This window comes from Enhydra lutris, unplaced genomic scaffold (genome assembly GCF_002288905.1).
Source record: "Enhydra lutris kenyoni isolate GAN:26980312 unplaced genomic scaffold, ASM228890v2 scaffoldscaffold38, whole genome shotgun sequence".
NCBI classification, from domain to species: Eukaryota; Metazoa; Chordata; class Mammalia; order Carnivora; family Mustelidae; genus Enhydra; species Enhydra lutris.
In genome coordinates this window covers 4782013-4806829 of record NW_019154122.1, presented here as the reverse complement: position 1 = coordinate 4806829, position 24817 = coordinate 4782013, and the positions used below count along the sequence as shown (strand labels likewise).

Below are 24817 nucleotides of genomic sequence, written 5' to 3'. Positions count from 1 at the left end.
TCTAAATAAAACACTAAGGCTCACTGCCTTGAAAATGCTAGAAAGTAGATAAAAAAAAAAACACATTCCTGTTTGATCCATCACAGTGAGACCACATTGCCAGTGCTTTGCAAAATGCCCAAGATCACTGAAACCTTGATCTGGGAGAGCCACTATGAGTGATAACATACATCCTAACAGATGTATTTCCTCATTTCCTCATCTTACTCATCTTAGATTTACACATGTCTCTCTGTAAGATCACTGAGTTCCCAAATACTGTCAAGTGACAGAATTATATTTAGGTGTTAAGGGTCGACGAATTATCAGAATGGAAAATTTTGTGAAGACAGCCATACAAAAAAACTGTCAACAGGTTCTTTAGCATGGTATAGGCTGAGAAGTGAGCATCACGACAACAATGTGGGAATTAGCACCTATTAAACAGTGTGAAGGACTGGCCAAAACAAAGTAAAATTAGGGAGAGTTGGGAATTCAGCCTTAGCTGAAGGCTTAACCCGAGTCTGGATCTTAGACTTTTGAAACAACTGTCTATACAACTCTTGGATAGATATATCCAGAAATTATTTTCTCTGGAAGACTTTACTGCAGTTTCCAAGAAAAGTCTCAAAGCAGAAAGAGCTGTGATAGTTGGGGCAATCTATGAAACGGACTTTCTAGAAAGGAAAGCAGATTGAACAGTTGGATGAATAATTGAAGGGGATGGACAGCTGGAAAGACAAGAAAGGTCAAATTGTAGGAGTATTTACCCAGGGTGGCTCAACAGAGGCAAAAATACACAAGAACTAAGCTAACTAAGAACTAAGGAAATATAGAATCATTACTTCTAAAACACCAATCCCTGGTGTGTTTCATCCATTAATAATGACATTGCTCTCTCAGCCCAGTCAGGTGTTCCATATTTGTGACATCAAACAATGCCCCTAGAATGGCTACTACAGTGGTGCATTCACTACCTAGCTGAGAACACCCTCTCAAACTCAGGTAAGACATAGCTACTAGTAAAACAATAAGATAGAGTAAAAATAATACAAAGTTCAGACATAAAATACATCAAAACACAATTGGTTTTTGGTTGTACTCCCAACATTCTTCCAAGTCTGGTACTGTTGATCATGATATTTTTGTTGAAATCTATTTCCTAATGTCTAAGCTATAACTTCCCTAACTAGATTCATTTCTAGCTTCAGGGTTTCCTAGCATTTACTTCTAAGGCTGATGCCTCTGACAGATCCTTTTCTTTTTTTTTTTTTAAGATTTCATTTATTTATTTGACAGAGATTACAAGTAGGCGGAGAGGCAGGCAGATAAGGAGAGGAGGAAGCAGGCTCCCCACTGAACGGAGAGCCTGATGCAGGGCTCAATCCCAGGACCCTGGGATCATGACCTGAGCTGAAGGCAGAGGCTTTAACCCACTGAGCCACCCAGGTGCCCCCCTCGGACAGATCCTTATATATGCTGGTGACACAACCACTCGAAGTCCTATTCATTTTTTTTTAATAATAGCTTTATTGAGAAATAGTTAATATACTATAAAGTTCACTTTTTCTTAAAGATTTTATTTATTTATTTGACAGAGATCACAAGTAGACAGAGAGGCAGAGAGAGAGAGAGAGGAGGAAGCAGGCCCCCTGCTGAGCAGAGAGCCCGATGTGGGGCTCGATCCCAGGACCCTGGGATCATGACCTGAGCTGAAGGCAGAGGCTTTAACCCACTGAGCCACCCAGGCGCCCCCATAAAGTTCACTTTTTAAAAGTATACAATTCGGTTCTTCATAGCTGTAATGGAAAAGTCTTGCCACTTTCCTTTGTAGGAAAAACTCAATTATTTCCTATTGTGTGTTTCCTTTAACACTTGGAATACTTCTGACACCTCTTGTCATCAAATATATGGGATTTTCCCCTCCATAACAAGCAATTCTCCATGACACCAACTGGGTGTCCTACAATTTAACTCAACTCAAACATTATCAACCTGAAGATGTCAGATCCCACAGGTTAGGGCTCAGTTCCACAAGGTGTTCTCCTCATTCCTACTTCAGATGCCAATCGAAAGCCCAGGTGGCCAATCAGTATAGCTCAGAAGTTCCAAAGACCACCCTCTCCTCAGAATCGATAAATTTCCTAGAGCAGTTCACAAAACTCAGGGAAACATGTACTTGCACTTACCAGTTGAAGATATGATTACCAGTTTAAAAGATATAAATAATCAGATGAAGAGCCAGATGAAGAGGCATAAATAGACAGGGCGAGGTCTAGGAGGGTCTCAAGTGCAGAAGCTTCAATCCTTGGAGTTGGGAGTACATTAGTTGTTACTGGTATGGACGTGGTTGCCAGCCTGGAAGCTCTCCAAACCCCCTCTCCCTGAGATTCTATGGAGGCTCCCTCACATAGGTATGATCAAATATTAATTCCATATGCAGTCCCTTTCTTCTCTCAGGAGGTTGGGGCATGGGGCTGAAAATTCCAAACTTCCAATGACTTGGTCTTTCTGGTTACCAGCCCCATTCAGAAGCCATCCAGGAGCCTACCTAGAGTCACCTCAGTAGAACAAGAGGATCTTAGTACTATCGCTTAGAAATTTACAAGGCTTTTAGGAGCCATCAGTGGAGGTAAAAGACTAACATTAGAACAAGAGATGCTCCTAGTGTTCTTATCACTTAGTAAATTACACGGGTTTTAGGAGCTCTGTGCCAGTAATGGGTGACAGAGACTAATATATATTCTCCACTGGAGTGCCTGGGTGGCTCTATCAGTTAAGCGTCTGCCTTCAGCTCAGGTCATCATCCCAAGGTCCTGGGATTGAGCTCCATGTCAGGTTCCCTGCTCAGCAGGGGAGTATGTTTCTCCCTTTCCCTGTGCCCCTGTTCTTGTGCTCTCTCTCTTGCTCACTCTGTCTCTCAAATAAATAAACAAAATCTTCAAAATACATACATACATATCTATATCTATATACATTCTATTATTGCACAACAGCATTTTCACAGAGTTGTGTGACAATCACCACTATCTAACTTCAGACACTTTCATCATCCCCACAAGAAAGCCTATACCCATTAGTACTCCCTCCCCAGCTACTCAACCGCTGACAACTATGTTTCTATTTTGTGTCTCGAAGAATTTGCCCATTCTGGACATTTCACATAAACAGAATCAAACGCTATGTGGTCTTCTGTGACTTTTTCACTTAGCATGATGTTTTCAAGGCTTATCTATCTTGTAGCATGTATCCATACATCATGCCTTTTCATGGCAGAATAATATTCTATATTATACACACACACACCCCCATTTGTTTATACATTCATCAGCTGATGGACTTTGAGGTTGTTTCTGCTTTGGGACTATCCTATTCATTTTTTTCCCATTCGTTTTTTTCTCTCTGCTTTTCTTCCTAATTTTCTACTCCTGACCTAAACAGGAAGTTAATGTTATTTGTATTGTCTCCTTAAATGCATGCCTAAAGTTTTTCAATGGTACAGATTTTCCTGGTAAAATTCACTGTTCTAAGCATACCTCCTGCCTTCCAAATGACAGCAGAGGTCACCACTAGAGGTGTCTCGCCACTGGGAAGGTTAAAAGATATAATGGGCACAAAAGCCTCTAATCAAATTTGCGCACACAGAAGGGACTATTGTGAAGGACTTTCCACCATTTCATGCTCATAATTTAATTAAGAACTTCTGAGATGGTATCATCTTATTAAGCTTCTCTTTGGAATATAAATTCCTAAGGACAGTGATAATGACACCCATTTATTCTGTGTAATATTAGTACAGTTCAAAGGGAACATTTGGTCCCTTAATACTAGCTGAAAATAGAAATATTAATATTTAACATTTACCAAGTACTTATCATGTGTCAGACACTGTGCTAAGTGTTTTACATATATCACATTTTATGTTTACTAGAATTTTATGAAGTAAATACAATTATCATCTCAAAATTCTGGACAAGAAAAACTGTGAGGTTAAGAAACTGGCCCATGGTTACAGAGACAGGGGAAAGGCTAAGGTGCAGGAGTGTCTGACTGTTGTCTTGATCTTGACCACTACACTTTATTGATAGTGTTGAGATTAACCAAATACACAAAAAGTAGTAAACAGATCCTCTGCATATACATTCAGAAGATTGCTCCTATAACTAAATATAACAAGAAGACCTTGTAGTAAAAAGTAGAAATGTAGAGTTTGTTTTGAAGGGAATGCCCCCCAGTGCCACCCAATATCCTAAAGGGTTTCAGCAGAGATAAAAAACGAGTGGTAAAGTCAGGTCTGTATTTTAAAGAGATGGCTGCCAGATGGAGAATGAATGTGAAGGGGAGCAAAACTGGACATGCCAGGGACATGAGAGGTCATAACGCAGTGAGAGCAGTAAAAGGAGAGGAGGAAACAAATTCAACAACCATATGAGGTAAAAATCAGAGAACCTTGTTAAATGATTATACGGGGAAGATGAGTAACTCAAGGAATAAGTCCATTGACACTGGCTTCAGGATTTTAGCTTATGTAAAGCCAGTGGCATTAACTGAGATAAAGGAATAGGTTTAGGGAACTAGGTGATTAGTTAGACAGTGGACATGTTAAATCTGAGATGGCTCTGGGATTTCCAAATGGAGATATTTGGCAGGCAACAGGAAACGGAAGACAGAAACTCAGAAACAGAGATGAGTATAGAGATAAAAATTTGGAGGTCATCTGCATATACCACTGGGAGCCATCTACCATCAGAGTAGATGAAATCAACCCTGAAGACTGTGTTGTATGGTGACAGAATGAGAGCACAACCCAAATATAAGAGAATTGTTTTGAGTGATGGAACTGTTCTGTATTTTGACTGTGGTAGTGATTACATGACTTAATGTGTCTGTCAAAATTCACAGAAATGAATGCTAAAGGGAGTGAATTTAACTACAAAGAAATAATATGCAATAAATCTTACTAAAGAAAAAAAAAAGAAGAGAGCAATGAGTAGTGTCACATTTGGTGAAAAGACCGTACGACAGCATGCTGGGGGCAGAAAGCAGATGATGTTAGTTGAAAAGTAAACAGAGAAGGAGCAGAAATGATTGACTGTTCTTGGGAAGCCTGGATGAGACAAGGAAGAGCCGAATTTCAATGACAGCTAAATGGACATGTCGGACTGAGGGTGTGTTTTCACTAGGAGGTAGACTTCAGCAGATTTACAATGACAAAGAAGTCTATGGGAAGGCAGTGAATATATCGGAGACTGCAAGGAACAACTAAGAGACCCCGGGGAAAGTTTGGATGGAGTCAGGCTGGTAGTTCTAGCATAAGGTTAAAAAAGGCATACTTAGGGGCGCCTGGGTGGCTCAGTGGGTTAAAGCCTCTGCCTTCGGCTCAGGTCATGACCTCAGGGTCCTGGGACCGAGCCCCGCAAGGGGCTCTCTGCTCTGCAGGGAGCCTGCTTCCTCCTCTCTCTCTGCCTGCCTCTCTGCCTACTTGTGATCTCTGTCGAATACATAAATAAAATCTTAAAAAAAAAAAAAAGGCATACTTAATGCACTCAATATTCTATGAAGACAAAGTCATCTGCTGAGGGTGAGGAGGGTTGGGCTGAGTATAGGATTTCATAAAAGGCAAGTCATATAGGAATGGCTGGGCAGAGAACATGAATTGGTAGATATATCTACATTCACAGTGGCAGGTATTGTCCAATAGTACTCTGCCTGCTGGAATTTAAGAATAGAGAAGATGGGGTAAAGCTAACGTTTCTCAAAATGAAAAGTTGGTAGGAAAACCACAGATTTTTATAAGAGGAGAGTTCAGATAATCATTCTCCTCCACCTCTGCTTAAATACTTGAAGACTACTGCTCTGTTCATGTGACTTAAACATAAAACCTGCTGCCTCTCCAACACTCCTTTCCCTGATTGTTTTTATGTCACTTAAAACATTCTAACACACGGGGCACCAGGCCGGCTCCATCAGTGTAGCATATGACTCTAGATCTCGGGATTGTGGGTTCTAGTCCTACGTTGGATGTAGAGATTACTTAAAAATAAAATCTTAAAAAACAAACAAACAAAAAAACCTTCCTAACATACTACAAGGGCAGAGATCTTTTGGATTCTTCAATTCTTGGAAACCTTGAGTGCCCATAAGGACTGACTCATAGGAGGCCCTCATTAACTATGTATAGTTGAAACAGGTGGGCTTCTACATTTCTCTCTGAATATGGGTCACCAGCCCCTAAATTCTAAAACATTCAAAGAACTTTACAGCAATATGGAAAGTATGTTAGAAAAAGTAACAGAAATGTGAGGTAAAGGAAGGCTTGATTTGTAATTCTTCTTATGCCTCTGAGAAACCCAATTTACCATTGCATGGCTTATTTTTTGTATCAGCAAAATAGGAATAATTCTATCCCAGGAATAACTACTTAAGTCATAAGATTAATGCCTGAGAAAAAGCTCTGTAAAAATTAAGAAAGTAACAAAACTTTATTATGACTGCAGCAAAATTAGCAAGTACTACTAATACAGCAACAGTAAATAGAAAAAAGAAACATATTGAAGAAATGTATTTTGGACCCCTTTTTGCACTAGTAGGTAAAATTTTCTTGTCAAAAGTATTAGAAACAGTTCTCAAGACTACTGTGTGCAAGGTGGAGATCAGCACTGGGAGAAGAAAACACTTTTAGCAAGACAAGGTTTTCCTGTCGAGAGCTCTCTTGCCCAACAGAGAACAGCATTTCCTAAGCTGTCCGGATTACTCTGTATGGACACAGGTAAGCACAATGGTTTTTTTTGAAAGTATATTAGTAAGTCTGGGGAAAAGTGGGCTGAATTCTGAACAAAGAATCCATGTCTACTCATTGAGATATATAGGACTATGTTTATTAATATCCAATGAATGAAACTTTTGAGACTCATGTTGCAAAGAAATGAACTACTATAAATAGTAGGAAAGTGTATATCATACACAGCTGAGAGATCGTACAGGGGCTTGCCACAAGGCTTGGCACTTGAGTCTGTTAGTACATTACACCATTTGGTGTCTGGGCTCATTCTGCAGCATATAAAAGAACTTGAGGGGCACCTGGGTGGCTCAGTTGGTTAAGTGTCTGCCTTCAGCTTCAGATTACGATCCGGGGGTCTCAGGATGGAGTCCTGCATTGGGCACTCTACTCACTGGAGAGTCCACTTCTCCCTCTGACCCCCAACTCCTGCTCATGCTCTCATTTGTTCTCTTTCAAATAAATAAATAAATAAATGAACTTGACCCAAATCCCATATTTTCCAGAAAATGCTTAAGATTTCACAGTGAAGAGCAATAAGAAAGACAGGAATCACACGGCAGAAATGTACTTTTCAGGCAGCTTTGTTTCAACTATTTTTATAAATAAGGTGAGGAAAGTCAATCATTTTAATTTATTTATTCCTAAGGATCACTCAAACTCAAGCCTCTGAAAAAGGGAGCCTAAAGCCTTTGTTTTAAAAAGTGCTCTACTATTTTGATGGGTAACAAGGAACCAGGAACATGTAAGAAGTCCTGCACATAAGGCTTCAGAACATATCTTCTCAAAAGGAATATGAGAAACTAAATTATAAGGGTGTAGATTAAGGGAGGGATTAGGCTGGTTTGTGGGACATCAAATCACAGGTGATCTGTTTTTAGCCAGAGGAACTAAATATTCCAGGGATGTTTCAAATATTTACATATTTACACCTTAGAAGGTGTAAGTTGAGCAAGGCAAGAATAAATTTTAGATTCCTAATTCTTCTTTTTTTTTTTTAAGATTTTATTTATTTATTTGACAGAGATCACAAGTAGGCAGAGAGGCAGGCAGAGAGAGAGGAGGAAGCAGGCTCCCTGTTGAGCAGAGAGCCTGATATGGGGCTCGATCCCAGGACCCCAGGATCATGACCCGAGCCGAAGGCAGAGGCTTTAACCCGATGAGCCACCCAGGTGCCCCAAGATTCCTAATTCTTGCTGCTGACCATCGGATCATGGTTTTCACATGAGACTCGGGTTAGTCTACCCAAACTGAAAGGCTTTTGTTTTTTTGTGCTTACTTATGTTTTATTTCTTTTAAGGCACTGTGAATTATTCTCACAGGTGAAAATCAATCAAGGATTACTACTAAAATATATTTTCCTGAGTTAAACTATGTTCCTTTTACGCTGAAGTGAATCAAAACCAAAAGAGAGAACAGCAATGTCACTGGCTGTATGGATCAGTATTTTATTAACACCCACAAAACACACACAAAAGTACCTCCATTTGAGAAACAAATCTCTCGTCTTGCAACCTACAGAATCTGGAAACCATCCCTCAACCTTAGCTGAGCTTCCAAGAACATAAGGGAAACTCCTGGAAGCCACATAAACAAGGTCTGTTGTTGCTACTACTGTAGTCACTACACTACCAGGGATATGGGACACTATGCCAGTCTCTAAAACCCAGGAGTTTACATTTTAACATCAACGGGGAGATGAAAGATCTTGGATCCCAGTGAAGTGAGGACTTGGAATTGAGGTTCTCACAAAAAGCCCTGAGACTCCAGGGGCGTCTGGGTGGCTCAATGGGTTAAAACCTCTGCCTTCGGCTTGGGTCATGATTCCAAGGTCCTGGGATCGAGCCCCACATCGGGCTCTCTGCTCAGCGGGGAGCCTGCTTCCTCTCTCTCTCTCTGCCTACTTGGGGTCTGTGTCTGTCAAATAAATAAATTGGAAAAAAAAAAAAAAAAGCCCTGAGACTCCAAACAGATTGACAGCCTCAGTGAAAAGGTAGTTAAAACAATAAAAGAGAACAAAATAAACCAGTGAACCAACACAGAGTAAAGACAAGAAAGGATGCTTGGTTTCACCTAGGTGGAAAGGGACTGTAGTCATCCGAAAAACAGTATCCACAGGAAATGCTTTAACACGTTGTTTGGAATATGGAAGGAGATTTAGGACACTGAACTCAGATTAAGGTCTAGCTAATGTTTTCCTCAAGACACGTGGTAAGTAAAGCAAACACAAACACGCTTTGGGATGACCTGCCCACAATGTACATCCAGGAAAGTTTTGCTGAAGAGCAGTTCATAAAACAATTCTTTAAAATACACAAAGAAACAATGTACTATGAGCAAGAGCCAGAAGACACAATAAGTTGAAAGATTAGAATCTCCCTCTGCCAAAGGAATGTCAAACAATATTTTTATATCAGAGATCATAAAAAAGCTAAACTCATTATTATTTTCAAAAGCAAAAAGCTCATGTCACATGGTATGCACCTTACATTGTACACGCATTCAGGAAATTATATAAAAATGAATTGCTGGATGAGGAGTCGGGAAGGTTTTTCCACAAGTTCTGAAACCCTTTTATTACCCAACAAGTACACAAAAACCATAATAAAAACCCTAAGACTTCAAGAAATAGCCAATTAATATAGATTTCTGCACATTTAATTATTGAGGTGATCATATGAACTAAGTAATCAAAGGTCTGGCCAATCTCTCAGGCTTTTCAGAGTACTCTGAACATAAACACAATTATCATTTCACAGGGCTTGCTCTTCGACACCTAAGTATCCAGAATTGCTGCATTTTGTTCCAGTCAGAAATATGATCTAGAATAGTTTCAAGAAAATGTTTTCCAGCACAAGTTAAGAAAAAGGACTATATGCCTAATGTCTGATGTTACAGCTTTAAACAAGTGTCTCTATACCAACCACGAGGTTGTCTTCTTACGCATCACACCTGTCAAAAGCAAATGTGTTCTGAAGCGAGCTTTAAAGCGCTTTATCCTCAAGCAGATGCAGTGAGACCTATTCTCAAAAGTTAAAAACACGGGTGCCTGGTGGCTCGGTCTGGCTGAATGTCAGACTCTTGGTTTGGGCTACGGTCATGGTTTCAGGGTCCTGGGATAGAGCCTGATTGGGCGGAGTCTGCTTGTCTCTCTCCTTCCCCTCTGCTCCTCTCCCCTCTCTTGGCTTTCTCTTTAAATTAATAAATATTTGTTTTTAAAGTCAACAAGAGGGGTGCCGGGGTGGCTCAGTCAGTTAAGCAGCTGCCTTCAGCTCAGGTCATGATCCTGGGTCCTGTGATCGAGCCCCACATTGGGTCCCCTGCTCCGTGGGAAGACTGCTTCTCCCCTGCCTGCCATTCCCCCTGCTTGCGCTTGCTCTCTCCTCTCCCCTTGCTGTGTGTCAAATAAATAAATAAAATCTTTTTAAAAATAAATAAAAATAAAAGTCAACAACAGAAGAGTGATATCCAAACCAAACTGTTATGATTTAATCATCTCTCAAAGTAAACAAGATACTGAATGAGTAAGTGCAAATAAGACTATAGTCACTAGGAACAGAACAACTTCAAATGGATAGATCTTCAAGAGTAATGATAATTTAAACACCTGTACAGAAATGAGAGGGCCGAGAATGTTTTTGGTAGCTTTATACTTTAAAAAATGCTCTTTAAAAAAAACAAAATGCTCTTTATATGGGTTCTTCAGGTTCATTTACTTTGAATTCTGAAGAGTATAAAAAAATCAAAGGATATCACAGAACTTCTAGTTATTTTAGTACATATAATACATTTATAGATTTAAAAAAATCATAAAACTAGAAAAGTGTCAGGACACTTTACTTCCCGACATCACCAACCTCTACCCTCACTCCTAAATCATGCAAGACAGTTCATTCTTTTCTAGCTATCTTCTGGTTGTGCTGAAGTATCTACATTCTCTCACTAAGCTGCTAGTGACATATATTACTAATTCCCAGAGGACTAGCATTTCAAAAAAAAGGAACCATGATATGAAAATTACTTGCCCTAAAATCTGTCTGTCCATCTATCCCTGGGCACAGACTTGCAAACATCCGGCTGCCTAACTGACATACCTCTTAAAAACACAATGTCAGGAATGAGCGTAAGTAGGAGTTTGGTGTGGGCTTGTTCTTTACTTATTTCAGGATTCAGGTATGGTTTGTATCTCTGACTTGTATTCCCCATGATTATTTTGTTTTTCTTTCTGTTCCTTGTTTTTTGTTTTTTTTTTTTTTTTTTTAAACGTTTGTCTTCAATCGCTTCTCCTAATTTTGGAACTACCACATCACTAGCTGTTCGATGACAACTCACAGGTAAGTATGTGAAAGGAGACAACGAAGGGTTCAAACTACTCTTCTCCAACACAGGAGTGCTCCTTGGGGGGCCTTCACCTGTAGCCACATGCAAACTGTTTCTTCATAAAGCCCCAGGTCATCAACCCACCAAGAAAGAAGGTTCCTGAAACAGTGATGACACTGTGAATTCTGATCCGTTGGAGGACAATCTCTTGAGAAAAACAGGTGATTTACAAACTTTATGATAAATTACTGCCTTTCTCTACCACCTTGCAATGTTGCACTATGTTGAACTAGATGTCATTCTGTTCCAAGGAACCAGACAACCTCCCTAAGAAATTCAGGAGGAAACTGACTCAAAAACTGAGCTGTATGGGAAAGCTGTATCTTAAAACTAGGGATCAGGTTTTTGATTTCCTAAGTTTCCCTATTGATTAGACAGCTCAAAAAAGACAATTAGCACCCAGGATGTTGATGACTAAAACCTCCCCACCCAGTGCATTTCTGGGACAACTGTTGAGGGAGCATACAATTTTCTAATTGTATAATTCCACCTGGGAGGTATACAGAGGGTAAATTATACTGCATGGGGCACTACTGCACCAGATGGGCTAGCTGACTTATTAAAAGCCATATGGACTAATGACTCAAGTTGATAAGCCTCAGATAATTTTTTATTAAAATTATAAAAATTCAGGGGCATCTCGGTAGCTCAGTTGGTTAAGCATCTGACTCTTGATTTCTGCTCAGGTCATGATCTCAGGGTTGGGAGATCAAGTCTCTAAGCTGGGCTCTGTGCTGGGTGTGGAGGTTAAGATTCTCTACCTCTCCCTCTGTCCTTCCCCCACACACCCCCAGTCACCTGCACTCCCCTCTCCCTCCCACCTCTTTGCCTCTCTTAAAAAAAAGGGACAGCACCTGGGTGGCTCAGTTGGTTAAGTGTCTGCCTTTAGCTCAGGTCATGATCCAAGGGTCCTGGAATGCAGTCCCATGTCAGGCTCCCTGCTCAGCAGGGAGTCTGCTTCTCCCTCTCCCTCTGCCCCTCCCCCCAGCTCCCCCTAGCTCATACACACTCTCTTGTGTTCGCTCTCAAATAAATAAAATCTTTAAAAAAAAAAAATGACAAAGTCCAATAATTCCTAAGTTCCTAAGATCCTAGATGATGCTACATTAAATAAATAATTTTGAACTGGGAAGAATATAATACTTTGAAAATATTAATGATAAAATTAGTATTACAGGAAAAAAATGAAACCTCTAAAGGAAAAAATGAAGAGCATTAAATTTCTCTTTGAATCAGAGAGGGCACTTTCATTTTTCAGAACTAGTTATAAACTTCGATGTTGTCACTGCTATTTTTCTAAATCCCAAATCAACTAAGCGATGAATTCCTTTATGTTTAGGATTGATGGGGTTCTAAAATTTTGAGAAGATAGGATTAAGGACTATAGAGTAAGCTTGTTTTAATTGGTTTCCAGCCCCAAAGCTACTAAATTGACCACTGAGAAACTGATTCATATGAACAAGGCAAAAAAATAAAAATAAAAACAAAAAACACATGTACAGTGACATATACCTTGGAGGCATTTTGTATATTTGAAATTTCATTTGCATTTTTAGACAATGGAGTAACTCTTTTGCAGGCTGCACTAAAACATAAACACACCATTGAAGAAATCAGACTACGAATGTCAGCATTCATTTGATGTTTCTGGAAGTCAAGGAAAGTAGCCAATTAAAAAATAACTCAAACACTGCTTCTTTTTCATGTTCAGCAAGCATACAATAATTAATGGCACAGTAGCTTACCTGGGCTGGGGCTCTTTCTTGAACTTAGGCTCTGAGCATCCATAATCTCTTCTGTTTGCCCGTCTGCTTCTACCTCTGTTTTGTTCTGAGTCTCTTTTGCATCTTCACTAAGGCAAGTTCTTATGCTCTCGTCCTCTTCTAAGACCCTCTGGACTGTGGTGGGAACACCAGCAGTACTAACATTAGAGGCAGCAGCAGGAACAATGGCTGGTGTGGGAGGAGGAGGAGCTGGAGGAGTTGGAGGAGATGGAGAAAAGGAAGGAACTGTGGAAGGGGTAATGGGAGCCGGGACACACTCCACTTTCATTTCTTCTGGGGCATTTTCCAGAATCTCCAATTCAAGAGTCAATGGCAACACCTCCTGTTTTACTATTTCCACAATGCTCTCTGTGGCTGGTAATGGTTCACTAACTCCATTCATTTCATTAATTAGATTAGTACTAGCAATCAGTGGAATATCATTAGGTGCTACACTACAAGATTTCTTGCATATATCATCATCAATTACATCTGTTGGTGATGGATCTGATGTCTCTGTGCAAGATACAGGGCTGGGTACAGGAATTGTGTCTTCTTTTGAGGAAGAGAGTTCACACCTGTCATCTACAGCAGTGGCAAATATTGGCTGGCTACTAAGAGCAGCAGAGGTGGGGGAAGCAATTGTACTTCGAGCAAGTGGAGAAACAGTGGTAGGTGATGGAGGCAGAGGAAGCTCTGGCATGGATTCTACTGCAGTTGTCTCTGATGTCTGGCCTGCTTGTTCTTTCTTCTCTCCACTAAAGACTAGCCTAAGGACTGGGGAAGGAGACTTTAACACTGGATCGGGTTTTGGCTTCTCTTCTGGGGAAGAAAAAACAAAAGAGTTTAAGAATAATCTTAGATCAGAGATTATATTGTATTATTTCGGGCTAGTTCTTTTAATCTCTTACCCAAAATCATGGTCAACACAAGACACACCAAATTATTAGACCTACTCTGCCACTCTAAAAACACTGTCATATTTTCTGGTTATACCTAGTGTTACTTGGTCACCAATAAATTTAAAGTTTATTTTGGAGTAAAAGAAGGAATCAACAATTAACCAAAAAATTAACTCAAGAATACAACAGAAAAGTTAATCAAAACTGAAGCTATAACATCCAGAAATGGGAATAGGGCTTTATCTTGCTCCCTATAGAATTTTTTTCTACCAAGGATACACTACAGTGGCAGAACAGATCAAGAACAAATAAGAACAGATTAAATTATTGTATTGTATTTTTATATTTCTGCATTTAGGAGAATTTTTGTAAAAAATGTGTATTACGTGTATAAAAAACTTTTAAGAGAAGCTATCATGGTGTCATTATCAGTACAATTTATTATCTGTGAAATCAAGTCCCTGAAAATAAAAATTCATTTACAAATTAAGTTAAATTCCATTTTTCAAAAGAGGCAGCATGTATATAACCAGAAATAATGTGAAAATATAAAAATGAAAATTTATCTTGTAAAAAAAATTTTTCAGGGAGAAACTGAAGTTAATATTCAGATAATCAAGTCCAATTAAGAAACGTAATATATACATCTGAAATACTTGAGAATACATAAAATGTGTATCTGTGTATAGATGAAAAAGAAGAGAAGAAGAAGAGAGAAACTGGTGATCACAATAAAGGTATACCAGAAACATGTAAGAAACTGTAATTCATGAAAATTTCCATATTCTAAAATTCTAGGTAAACTGATATGTGAATCATTCCAGGGTCGATGAAGCCAAAGGAGACTTAGACTGGTTTCCAGCCTGATCCTTCTGTAGCATGATAATTAGACTCCACTGGAAAAACAGATATTCATAAGTATGTTCAACAAAAAACAAAAATTTTAAGCACTACTAAAAGAAAGTTTAAACTGAGAGGGACTTTACTTTCTCTGCCAATCTTTATGCATCAGTGAAAACAAGTCTTTACAATAAATTATTGTAGTGAAGTTTGTCATAGAAAATGTGCTCTGTTAATCAGAAAAACAAATGGTAAATATTATCATTAAGTTGTTAAAGGATAATTCATCCTTTAATTATCACTTATCATTCATCATTCATTAACCACTTTTGCTGGCCTTAAAATTCATTTTAATTTATGGGTGTAGTATCCAGTGCTTCTTAAACTGAACTCTACCTGTTCACTGTACAGAAGAAATAGGATCATTAGGCTCTCACTGTCAAATCCCTCAGACTAAGTTGTCAAGGCAAAAGACAAAAATATTTCAAAGCAATCTATCTATTATATGTATTATATATATGTAAGAAATATAAGTACACATTTATTAAAATATCGCTCGCAAAAATTATTTCCAACTCACCGGAGTAAATGCTACAAGGGTCACCCAGATTATATGAAAGCACTGTGAAAGCACATCAGAGTAACACTTTTTTTAAACACTGAATGAAGCAGTAAATAGTAAAAGAAGTAACAGTAAAATAAAATAAAATAAAAGCAGTAGATAGTAAAAAGTGATTCTCAATCTAGTAAGTTTGTCAATTCCATTATTAGTTTTGAAAAATAAAATTTTCAATACCAAAACAAAAGCAGACCTAGACTGAAATTTCTATATAATCTTGAGAAAAATCTAACATGAAGAAAAAAAAAAACCCTATTTTGAGGTCCTCATTCTGAAATAAAACTCCTTTAATTCACTCAAGTTTTAATACAGAAAGCTGAAAAGTATATATAGTAAATCTAAACAAAGAACACTGATTCTATCTGAAAAGTTTTATTATTAAGAGTATGCTTTGCAAAAAAAAAAAAAAAAAAAGGAGTATGCTTTGCATGAAATAAGTCAATCAGAGAAAGACAGTTATCATATGACCTCCCTGATATGAGGAATTTGAGAGACGGAGTGGGGGGTTTGGTGGGTATGGAAGGAAAAAATGAAACAACATGGGATCGGGAGGGAGACAAACTGAAAAGAAACTCTTAGAATCTTACAAAACAGATTGAGGGTTGCTAGGGGGAGAAGGGGTGTGAAGAGGGTGGTTGGGTTATGGACACTGGAGAGGGTATGTGCTATGGTGAGTGCTGTGAAGTGTATAAGCCTGATGATTCACAGACCTATACCCCTGGGGCAAATAATACATTATATGTTAATAAAAATAATTAATAAAAAAAGTATTGCAAAGTCATGATAGTTTGAAATCTAATATACTGCATTACAAATATTTCTACCATTTGGCCATCTTTAAGAAATTATAGGAATTTCATCTTTAAGAATTTCTTAAATTCTTAAATCATGCAAGGAGGAGCAAAGATAGAGGTCTGGAAGATTTAAGGCTATTTATATTAACAGTGTATAAGCAACAAAATGAGAGAGAAATAGACTAAACGTCGAACATGAAAGATTTATTAAAGAAACAACAGTGTGGGCCATATAATGGTATAATATGAAATCATTTAAATAGGCTCTTAGAAGAGTAGTGATATGGAAAGTTTTTTATGATAAAAGATATGTTTTTTTAAAAAAGCAGGGCACAAAGCTGTATGAGAACATAAACCTAATTTGGCAACTTAAAAAAATGTATGCTACTAACATATGCACATGGGAAAGTCTGAAATTAAGCTTACTAACAATGGCTCTAGATAATGAGACAAGAGATATTTTCTCTTTCTACTTATCCACAGTTTATACAATGAATGCCATATTTATATGGAACCAACTGCTCCCTTTATTCTCAGATGGCAGTGGAACCAACTGCCTAAGATGGGTACCTTTTGGTTGCCAGGAGTCTCATGTAACTGAGGAGGTGATACCATCATTTAATGGGCAGAGACCAGGAACAGTAAGCATCCTCCAACTTGAGGGACAGTCTCACTTGACAGAGAATAGTCCTGTCCTAAATTCCAGGGGAGCTCCAATTGAATAACATTGCTATAAATCGTTGAATTACAACAGAGTATCATTCACTGAGTATCTACTCTACACTAAGTGCTTTCAGAAAGCACTAAGGCTACGACTAAGTCTTTCACTGTCCATACCATATCCTCCACACACTGGGCTGAATGTACCTACTCAAACAATGGCAAACAACAATCAAGCTGTGTCTAGACACCATCAACGCCAACTGATAATTTTAATTCATTCAACATTCAATGGCTTTCTCTCTATAAACCAAGGTGAAGGTCTTCCCTTCTTCCCTGTGTCTCTCTCTTTATAAAGTAGCAAGCAATTGGAAATGTTGTATTTCTCTGGCAATTTGGTGTTCATGTAACCATTTCAGCTGTTCATATCACAAACTCTGAGAAAGCCACAAGTTTAATAATGGTAGCTTAATTTATTAAGCACTTCTTATGTAGTAGGAACTGGGCCAAACACCAAACATACACAGTGTCCTTTAATTTTTACAAAGACTGCTGGGGTAGAAACTATTATGTTCATGTTTTACAGATGGGGAAACTTGAGTGTTTTATAGATTAAGTCATAGGTCCAGGGTCATATAACTGGTCAGTGTTGGAACTTGAAAAGGATTCTAAATCCCATATTTTTCCAGTTCAAGGCGGAAAAAAACAAAGGTATATGGAAAAAGAAGTATTTCAGTGAAGCAAGCTGGTAGGAGATTCATGTGATTCTGTTACCCAATGCAAACCCACAGTAATGACATTTCCACTGAGAGAAAAACCAATCTGACTGTAGAATGCAGAGGCTATTGTTTCTGAAGGTAATCTAGCAATCTTTGAAAACAGTGTATTTTCATATCTTTAATTTTAAAAGGAATAAAGGGTTAAGAAAATTTTTGAATTTCTCAACTGTAAAGAAATTTTTCTGAAAATTGCTAAGCCTTTTCTAATGTTACTTGAATTACATATATTTGGTTTAAAAATTACACTGAAAACTATTCTATACATTGGCAAACTATGGTTACAGTTAGAATTAACTGAATTTTCTAAAAAATAATTGGTACTAAGAAGGAATGGGCAGTAGTCCCCCAGAGTAATTTATAACCACTACAAAATATACTTAAAATTCAAATTTTCCTTTCCATCAAGGTAACCTAAAACATTTTCCATGCAACCATATCTATATTGAACATCAATCTGGAATGTTTATTATTCAAATTTCGACTAAGTTTAAAAAAAAAAAAGAAAAAAACCAAGAGTTCTGCATTCTTCCTTAAGGAAATCAAGGCCTAAATATGACAAAAATGAAGGTTTTTCATAATATAAAACTTGTAGCAGGGCAGAGCTATCACTATTAAAACATCTTGTGAATTCTTTATATTATGGCCCAGCTGAAGTTTGCATAGAAGAGATCCATCGTGAGGCCTCTTTGGATGGTAAGTATTCAATGTGCTTAGCATAGCTCTAACTAGCAAAAAGATTACAACTGTGCAAACTAAATAATAAAGTTTTTAAGAGAATACCCTGAAAATTCTTCTCTACTCTGAAAACATTCTGACTTTTGACTCAAAAAGGCTTTCCCACTGGAAACAGCATCTTCTACGATACCTACCAAGCACACTCCTGTAAGGTGAATGGCTTTCATATTAAAAAAAACCTTAAGCATGTGTAAGTCTTTAATGTCTGAACCCTGCTGAAAGAAGTATCTGACAGAGCAACTTTTAGAAGTATGCCGGGGTTTGTTACCTAATTTTTTGTTTGGAACAATCTTATAAATAAAATATACAATGTATCTCTTTTCAAGTTTATTAGGTTCCTCAATACTAAAGGGCTCTAGAAAACACTGAAATCAAATGTAAGTTTCTAAGTGTGAAAACTTATAAAAAAAATAATATTAAATAACATGCTTAGGCTATGTGCCAACTCCCAAGTACTTTTTAAAGAGTAATTTTTAGAAAGTATATTTATTAACATCCACCTATGAAGAGGTTTGGAAGAATGAATAAATCAAAAAATTAGAAATCACATATACTTTCTATTCATTCTTACAACGAAGTCAGAAACATAGAAGCATGTTCCAAGTCACTTGCTTTCCCCCTTGTTTTTCCAATTTTCCCCAATTTTGGGTAAGGTCAACCTACATCCAACTATGTAAAAAAGAAAGACTGATATCCCATTTTCTGACATGAACTTTCACTTACAGTTTTCTATTATAATCCAAAAGGCAATTTGTGTATTTATTTTGTGCATTTATTTCAACAAAGATTTTACACTTCATGTTCAAGGTAAATAGAATAGAGACCTCAGTATGATTAAGATACACAGCATAATGACTCATCAAGACCAAACACTAGTGCATGATGAAGCCAGAATAAACTCAGTACTTTAGAACTGAAGCTACAGAAGCCAAATTTGTAAGAAGACATATTTCATGTTTTTAAAAATAGCAAGATACACAGGAACATGTTAAATGTAAAAATGAAACTACGTTATTATTGTAAAGCAACATATACTTTATTCCCCAACCTTGTTCCCCTTTCCCACTAAAAAACAAAACAAAACCAGTTCCAGGCAACTAAGTTTTTAACCTATAAATATATATCAACAGTGAGGCATTACTAAAGTATAGGAAAACATTTTTACTAATCAACCCTATTTTACTTTCCTAGAGGTAGAATGCTTTGATTTTCTATTTCAAAGCTTTGTTTACAAGTGGGTATCTAAATAACCTTCAGATATTTCACTCTTGCTCTTAAATGCTAAGGGCAATATAATTGATTAGAAAAAAAAAAGGGAAGAAAAGAGTTATACACAAACCTTGCTTCTGGTCGCTAGCTGCAGTGACAGGGGTGCTGGCAGCAAGATGAGCGCTCTCCACAGTCCCATAAACCACAGGGCTGTGCTCAGGGACCTGGCTGGACAGCTGCTGGGATTTGAAGTACAAAAAAGGGTGATAATGAGCGTGCGAACGTAAAAACTAGCAACATGGAACCCAAGCAAGTGGGAAACACAGAGTGGGGCGGGAGATCACAAAATTAAAGAAAAAAAAAAAAAAGGAAAGCAAGGAAAAAATATATAGGCCAATTTAATAATTCAAAAAGTACGGAAGACGGCAAGAAAAGGAAAGAGGCAGCAGAAAAGGGGAAGGAAAAGAGATGATTACTATTAACCACAGCAAGAGAAGATAGCACAAAAATCATTAGTATAAATGCATCCTCCAGAATTCCTTCTAAGGACAGACTTTCTACCTAACAGCAGACATCAGATCTGATATGGAATTTAATCTCTTCCAACTCAAAGACCAAAGGGATCTGGTCAACTTCACCTACAAACTACCTAGCGAAGTACTTCATCTGACAAAAGCTGGAAAAACAAAACACGATGAGTTTTAAAACCAGTCACTGATTCAAGAAAACAATATTGAAGACCGATCCTCATCATTTGTCCATATAATCACAAATGTGAAATGCAACTTGTAACCTATCGAAAGGCATTTTTCTCTTAAAATGTCCTTAGATTCTGGGACAAGGATGGTATTTTTTCAGAGTGAGAAATCTGAGTAAAAGATCTGTTTTTCAGAGCTAAGAGGAAACTTTTCCTTTTCACTCAGCCACTTTAATGGAATCAAAAATGGCCATGAAACCCTAGCACAGTAGGTTGAAAAAACTGCAGCCATTGTTCGATTCGGGAGGGAAAAAGAATTACACAGGAACGGACAAGAACACTCATTCTACATCACATTCCATGCAGGTATTTGTTCTGGAATTGAGGGTTACACAAAAGCCAAAAAAAAACCAAACAAACAAACAAAAAAAAAAAACCAAAGCTGTGTCTCTCCTCAGAGATCTAAGGTCATTTTTTCATTAGCTATAATCTATATTGAATTCTATCAGTGCTATCAGAGCAGTCCCTGGACAATTCTGATAGGGGTGTGTGTGTGTGTGTGTGTGTGTGTGTGTGTGTGTGTGTGTGTGTTTTAGACACAAGGGGGAATTAAAGTGTGAATGGATTTGGGGTGAGTAGGGACATTTAAAAAAGTGAGTCTTAATAAAAAATATTTTCAAATCAGTAAGTCTCATTGAAAATAGGAATATAAAATAAACCAGTTTAGATGCATACCTTTTATCATATGTCATTTTAGTAACTACTATCCAGAATGTACAGCATGTAATTTACATTTGATTATATCTGGACTGTAGAGAATAATAAACAGGAAGAGGGAAAATTCACCTATTCATCAGATGATGAGAGTGCTGATATTCCAAATTATTTCTAAATAAAGACTACTAAAATTATATTCCTATATATAAAAATTGAAAAGAGTTACTGTTTTCACTTTGAATCATAGCCAAATAAATAAATAGCACTGCCTTGATTGCTCTGAATACTTAGTTCCAGTGGGGAAAATGTTGTTATTAAATTTCAAAAATTAGGACCTCTTCATAGCTATAAATGAAAATACAGACAGGCTAAAAATAGCTCTAGAATAAAGGAAAGGCCCTAAATTACTCAGCATTTATTAAATAGGAAATAAAGACATATAAATGGTATTATTTACCTAAAAGGGAAAAAATATTAACTACTCCAGTTGCCTGGGAAACTAACCCCCCAAATGGGTAACTGCTAAAACTAGGTCACCAAAATGACAGCTATACATAAGGTGAGATGTTTAAGACAGTAAAAGGCTAATGATACCTATACATCAATGTTAAACAGAGAGTTTCTCAAGGTCAGATTAAAATATCTACAATCATATTCAAGAGACAACTGCACAGACATTTTTAAATTAACAAAATCCTAGGAAGATGTTGCATACAAACATTTACAAGAAAGGACTGAGATAACAAGCTGCTTAAATCCCAGTTCCAAACCCAAACATCCAGAACATAGTTAAACAACCACAACCTGCTAGGAAAGGACCTTTCAGTTTCCCCAGCTATAAAATGAAAAGGAACTAAATAAAGATCCTCCTAAAGATCCTAAAGTCCATTCAGGTTTAACAATCTCTACGCCTCTGAAAGGATCAAGAAAATGAAAACATAATATTCACATCAATATAATTCAATACTCTCACCTTGTTTTAGATTAATTTTAAAGTAGGATAATCTTAAATTTCAGCTTAAGCTCTAATTTCACCTCTTTTCACTTAATGAAATAACTACAAAAAGCCTGTAACAAGGAGTTCCTTATCATTCCACAGTACAATTAATCATGGATTATTTTATCTAATTGATAAATCAGAAAAATCAGGAAACAAACTTGGAATATTGTGACTGAAGACATGATATCCAATGCTATACACATTTGAATCCATATATGGAAATATAGCTTTTGGGTAGCTGGAGAACTGAGGTAGTATTTACTACCTAAGATCTACTCTGCTTAGAATATATTTAAGGACTTTCAGAATCTCTCCCCTTTATTCATATTCACTATTGGTGGGAATGAAAATTTATAAAAATCATTCTGGAAGAGCAGTTAGTATAAAAATATCAAGTAATTCAATAAAGATACTCAGAAAGTCAGAGTTAAAAGGTTAGGGTTGATGTGACAAGTACACACTTACAATTCATAATTTAGGTCAATGCTAAATTCCATTACCTCCACATGTTTCAAAATTAAGGCTCTAATTGGCAGAAGAAAAAACTCTCATTTTTCAACTACACTTATAAGGAAATTTAAAATATGTTAAGATATTAGATATCTGATAGTATCAAAGAAATTAATTTCCATTAAAAGTTCTTTTAAAAATCTACTCTGTTGAAAAAAAAGTTACTCTGTTGAAGATTTGCATATTAAATCTGAAGTACTGGGGCACCAGGGTGGCTCAGTGGGTTAAAGCCTCTGCCTTTGGCTCAGGTCATGATTCCAGGGTCCTGGGATCGAGCCCCACATCGGGCTCTCTGCTCAGCAGGGAGCCTGCTTCCCTTCCTCCCTCTCTGCCTGCCTCTCTTCCTACTTGTGATCTCTGTCAAATAAATAAATAAATAAAATCTTTAAAAAAAAAAAATCTGAAGTACTGGTCTCAAGAGATAATGGTAGATTAGGGCAAAAATACTGGAGAAATTGTTTTTTTTTTTTAAATATTGTTTACCAAAAAAAAAAAAAAAAAAAAAGTGTTTACCAATAGGTAAAACAGGCAACAAAACTTGGAATTTGTCCTTAAATAATTTTTGTACAATTAAAAATTCCCATCTCTTTATATAGCCCACATTATTTCTATCCAGAAAGGGGCTATCTCCCTTTACTACCTATTCTAATCTTGTATATGGTTATTAATTACACAGAGGTAGTTATAGACAGAGTGTCAGCAAACTATGGCCCCGGGACCACATACCTGTTTCTGTATCATCCATAAAATGTTTTTTACATTTTAAATAATTACCAAAAAAAAAAAAAAAAATCAAAAGAATAAAAGTTCTTGACACTTAAAAATTATATGGAACTTAAATTTAAGTATCCACAAATAATGTTTTGCTGGAACAGCCATGGCCATTCATTCACGTATTTTTTATAGCCACTTCTACTCTACAATGGCAGAGCTGAGTGTTGGTGAAACAGACTATGCCTGAAAAGTTGAAAATATTTACTATCTGCTCTTCTGTACAAAATGTTTGCTGACTCCTATTATAATTCACGAAGAGAAACCAGAGACTCTAAGTAGTAATGCAAATATCACAGGATGCTCATATAATTCATTACCATCACAAGAGACTATATTTGCATGTTTCGTATCCCATGACTTTAAAATAATCATTCTAATACCTCATGTGTTTTTGAACATCTACAAATCCTGGGAATAAACAAGTATAGCTCTTCTCCACCCTGCCCTGAGAAACATTATGAAGATTAAGAAGTAAAATAATAATAAATGATACCAGAAAAAAGGACCAAAACCTGCTTCTTTCTTAAGTGGTAGGAAGTCTTCTTTGTTAGTTTCTTTCTGGTGTCTACCATGTACAAAACATTAAGAACCCACTGCTGATTAAAATAAGACAAAAATCTTTGCTTCATAGCACTTTTATCAACAGAAACATATAAAAGAATAAAGCAGAGAAACACACAATTATGGAATATTCACCCATAGAAAAGAATGAAATCTTGCCATTTGTGATAACACAGATGGACCTAGAAGGTGTTATGCTAAGAAAAATAAATCAGACATCAAAAGATAAATCCCATATGAGCTCACTTATATTTGGAAACTAAAACAAAACAAAACCAAGCTCACATGAACAGAGAATAGACCAGTGGTTGCCAGAGGCAAGAGGGTGAGTGGTAGGCAAAATGGGTACAGGGAATCAAAAAGTCCAAACTTCTAGTTAATGAAATAAGTAAGTTATATAGATGTAATGTACAGCATAGTGACTACAGTTTATAATACCGTACTGCATATGTGAAAGCTGATAAGAGTAAATCCTAAAGGGTCTCATCACCAAACAAATAACAACACACAATTCTGTAACTACATATGGTGACAGATGTTAAGCAGACTTACTGCAATGATCATTTTGCAGTATATACAAAGGCTGAATTATTACGTTTTACACCTGAAACTAGTGTAATATGCTGTATTAATTATACCTCAATAAAAAATTATTTTTGCATCAAATTAAAAGAAATAAATCACAAAATTAATGATTTAATTACCAAGGCCATAATTCTACACTGGAGTAGTAAGGGTACAGAGATAACATATATTCTAAGGTTCTGAATTTGTATTTGTGTGAGGATTTTTTGAGGAAGCAAAATTTAGGCCAAATTTCAAAGAATCAACGTGAATGCAGTCATGTGGGTGGTATATGAGAGGAAGTAGGGGGAAGCAGGTCAGGCAGAAGGAATAGCACATATGAAGGCTCTGAAGGGAAGTGTATTAAATAATCAACCCGCTTTTAGGAGTGGGGAAGGAACACAGGAAGAGCTGGGGAACTGGAGAAGTACAGGCCACATTAAGCATCTTGGTCCTTATTCCTTCAAAAATGGCCCAGGAACAGATTTTAAGCAGAAATGTGATATAATAAGACTTATGTTTTTAAAAGATCCTTCTGACTGCTGCATGGAGAATG

The 24817-nt window shown here is 37.0% G+C and overlaps 1 protein-coding gene across 2 annotated transcripts in view; it reads right to left on the bottom strand.

The window, feature by feature from the left end:
* LOC111154675 (eukaryotic translation initiation factor 4 gamma 3) overlaps positions 1-24817 on the bottom strand; it is a 373624-nt gene that overhangs the window by 133252 nt on the left and 215555 nt on the right. The window contains exons 9-10 of one of the 2 annotated variants that reach the window (XM_022514486.1): positions 19569-19677; positions 12883-13722 (exon numbers count right to left, since the gene is read on the bottom strand). In XM_022514486.1, coding sequence (XP_022370194.1) covers positions 12883-13722; positions 19569-19677 — 949 coding nt within the window. The remainder of the gene's footprint in view (positions 1-12882; positions 13723-19568; positions 19678-24817) is intronic. The other variant, XM_022514485.1, reaches the window with a different exon arrangement.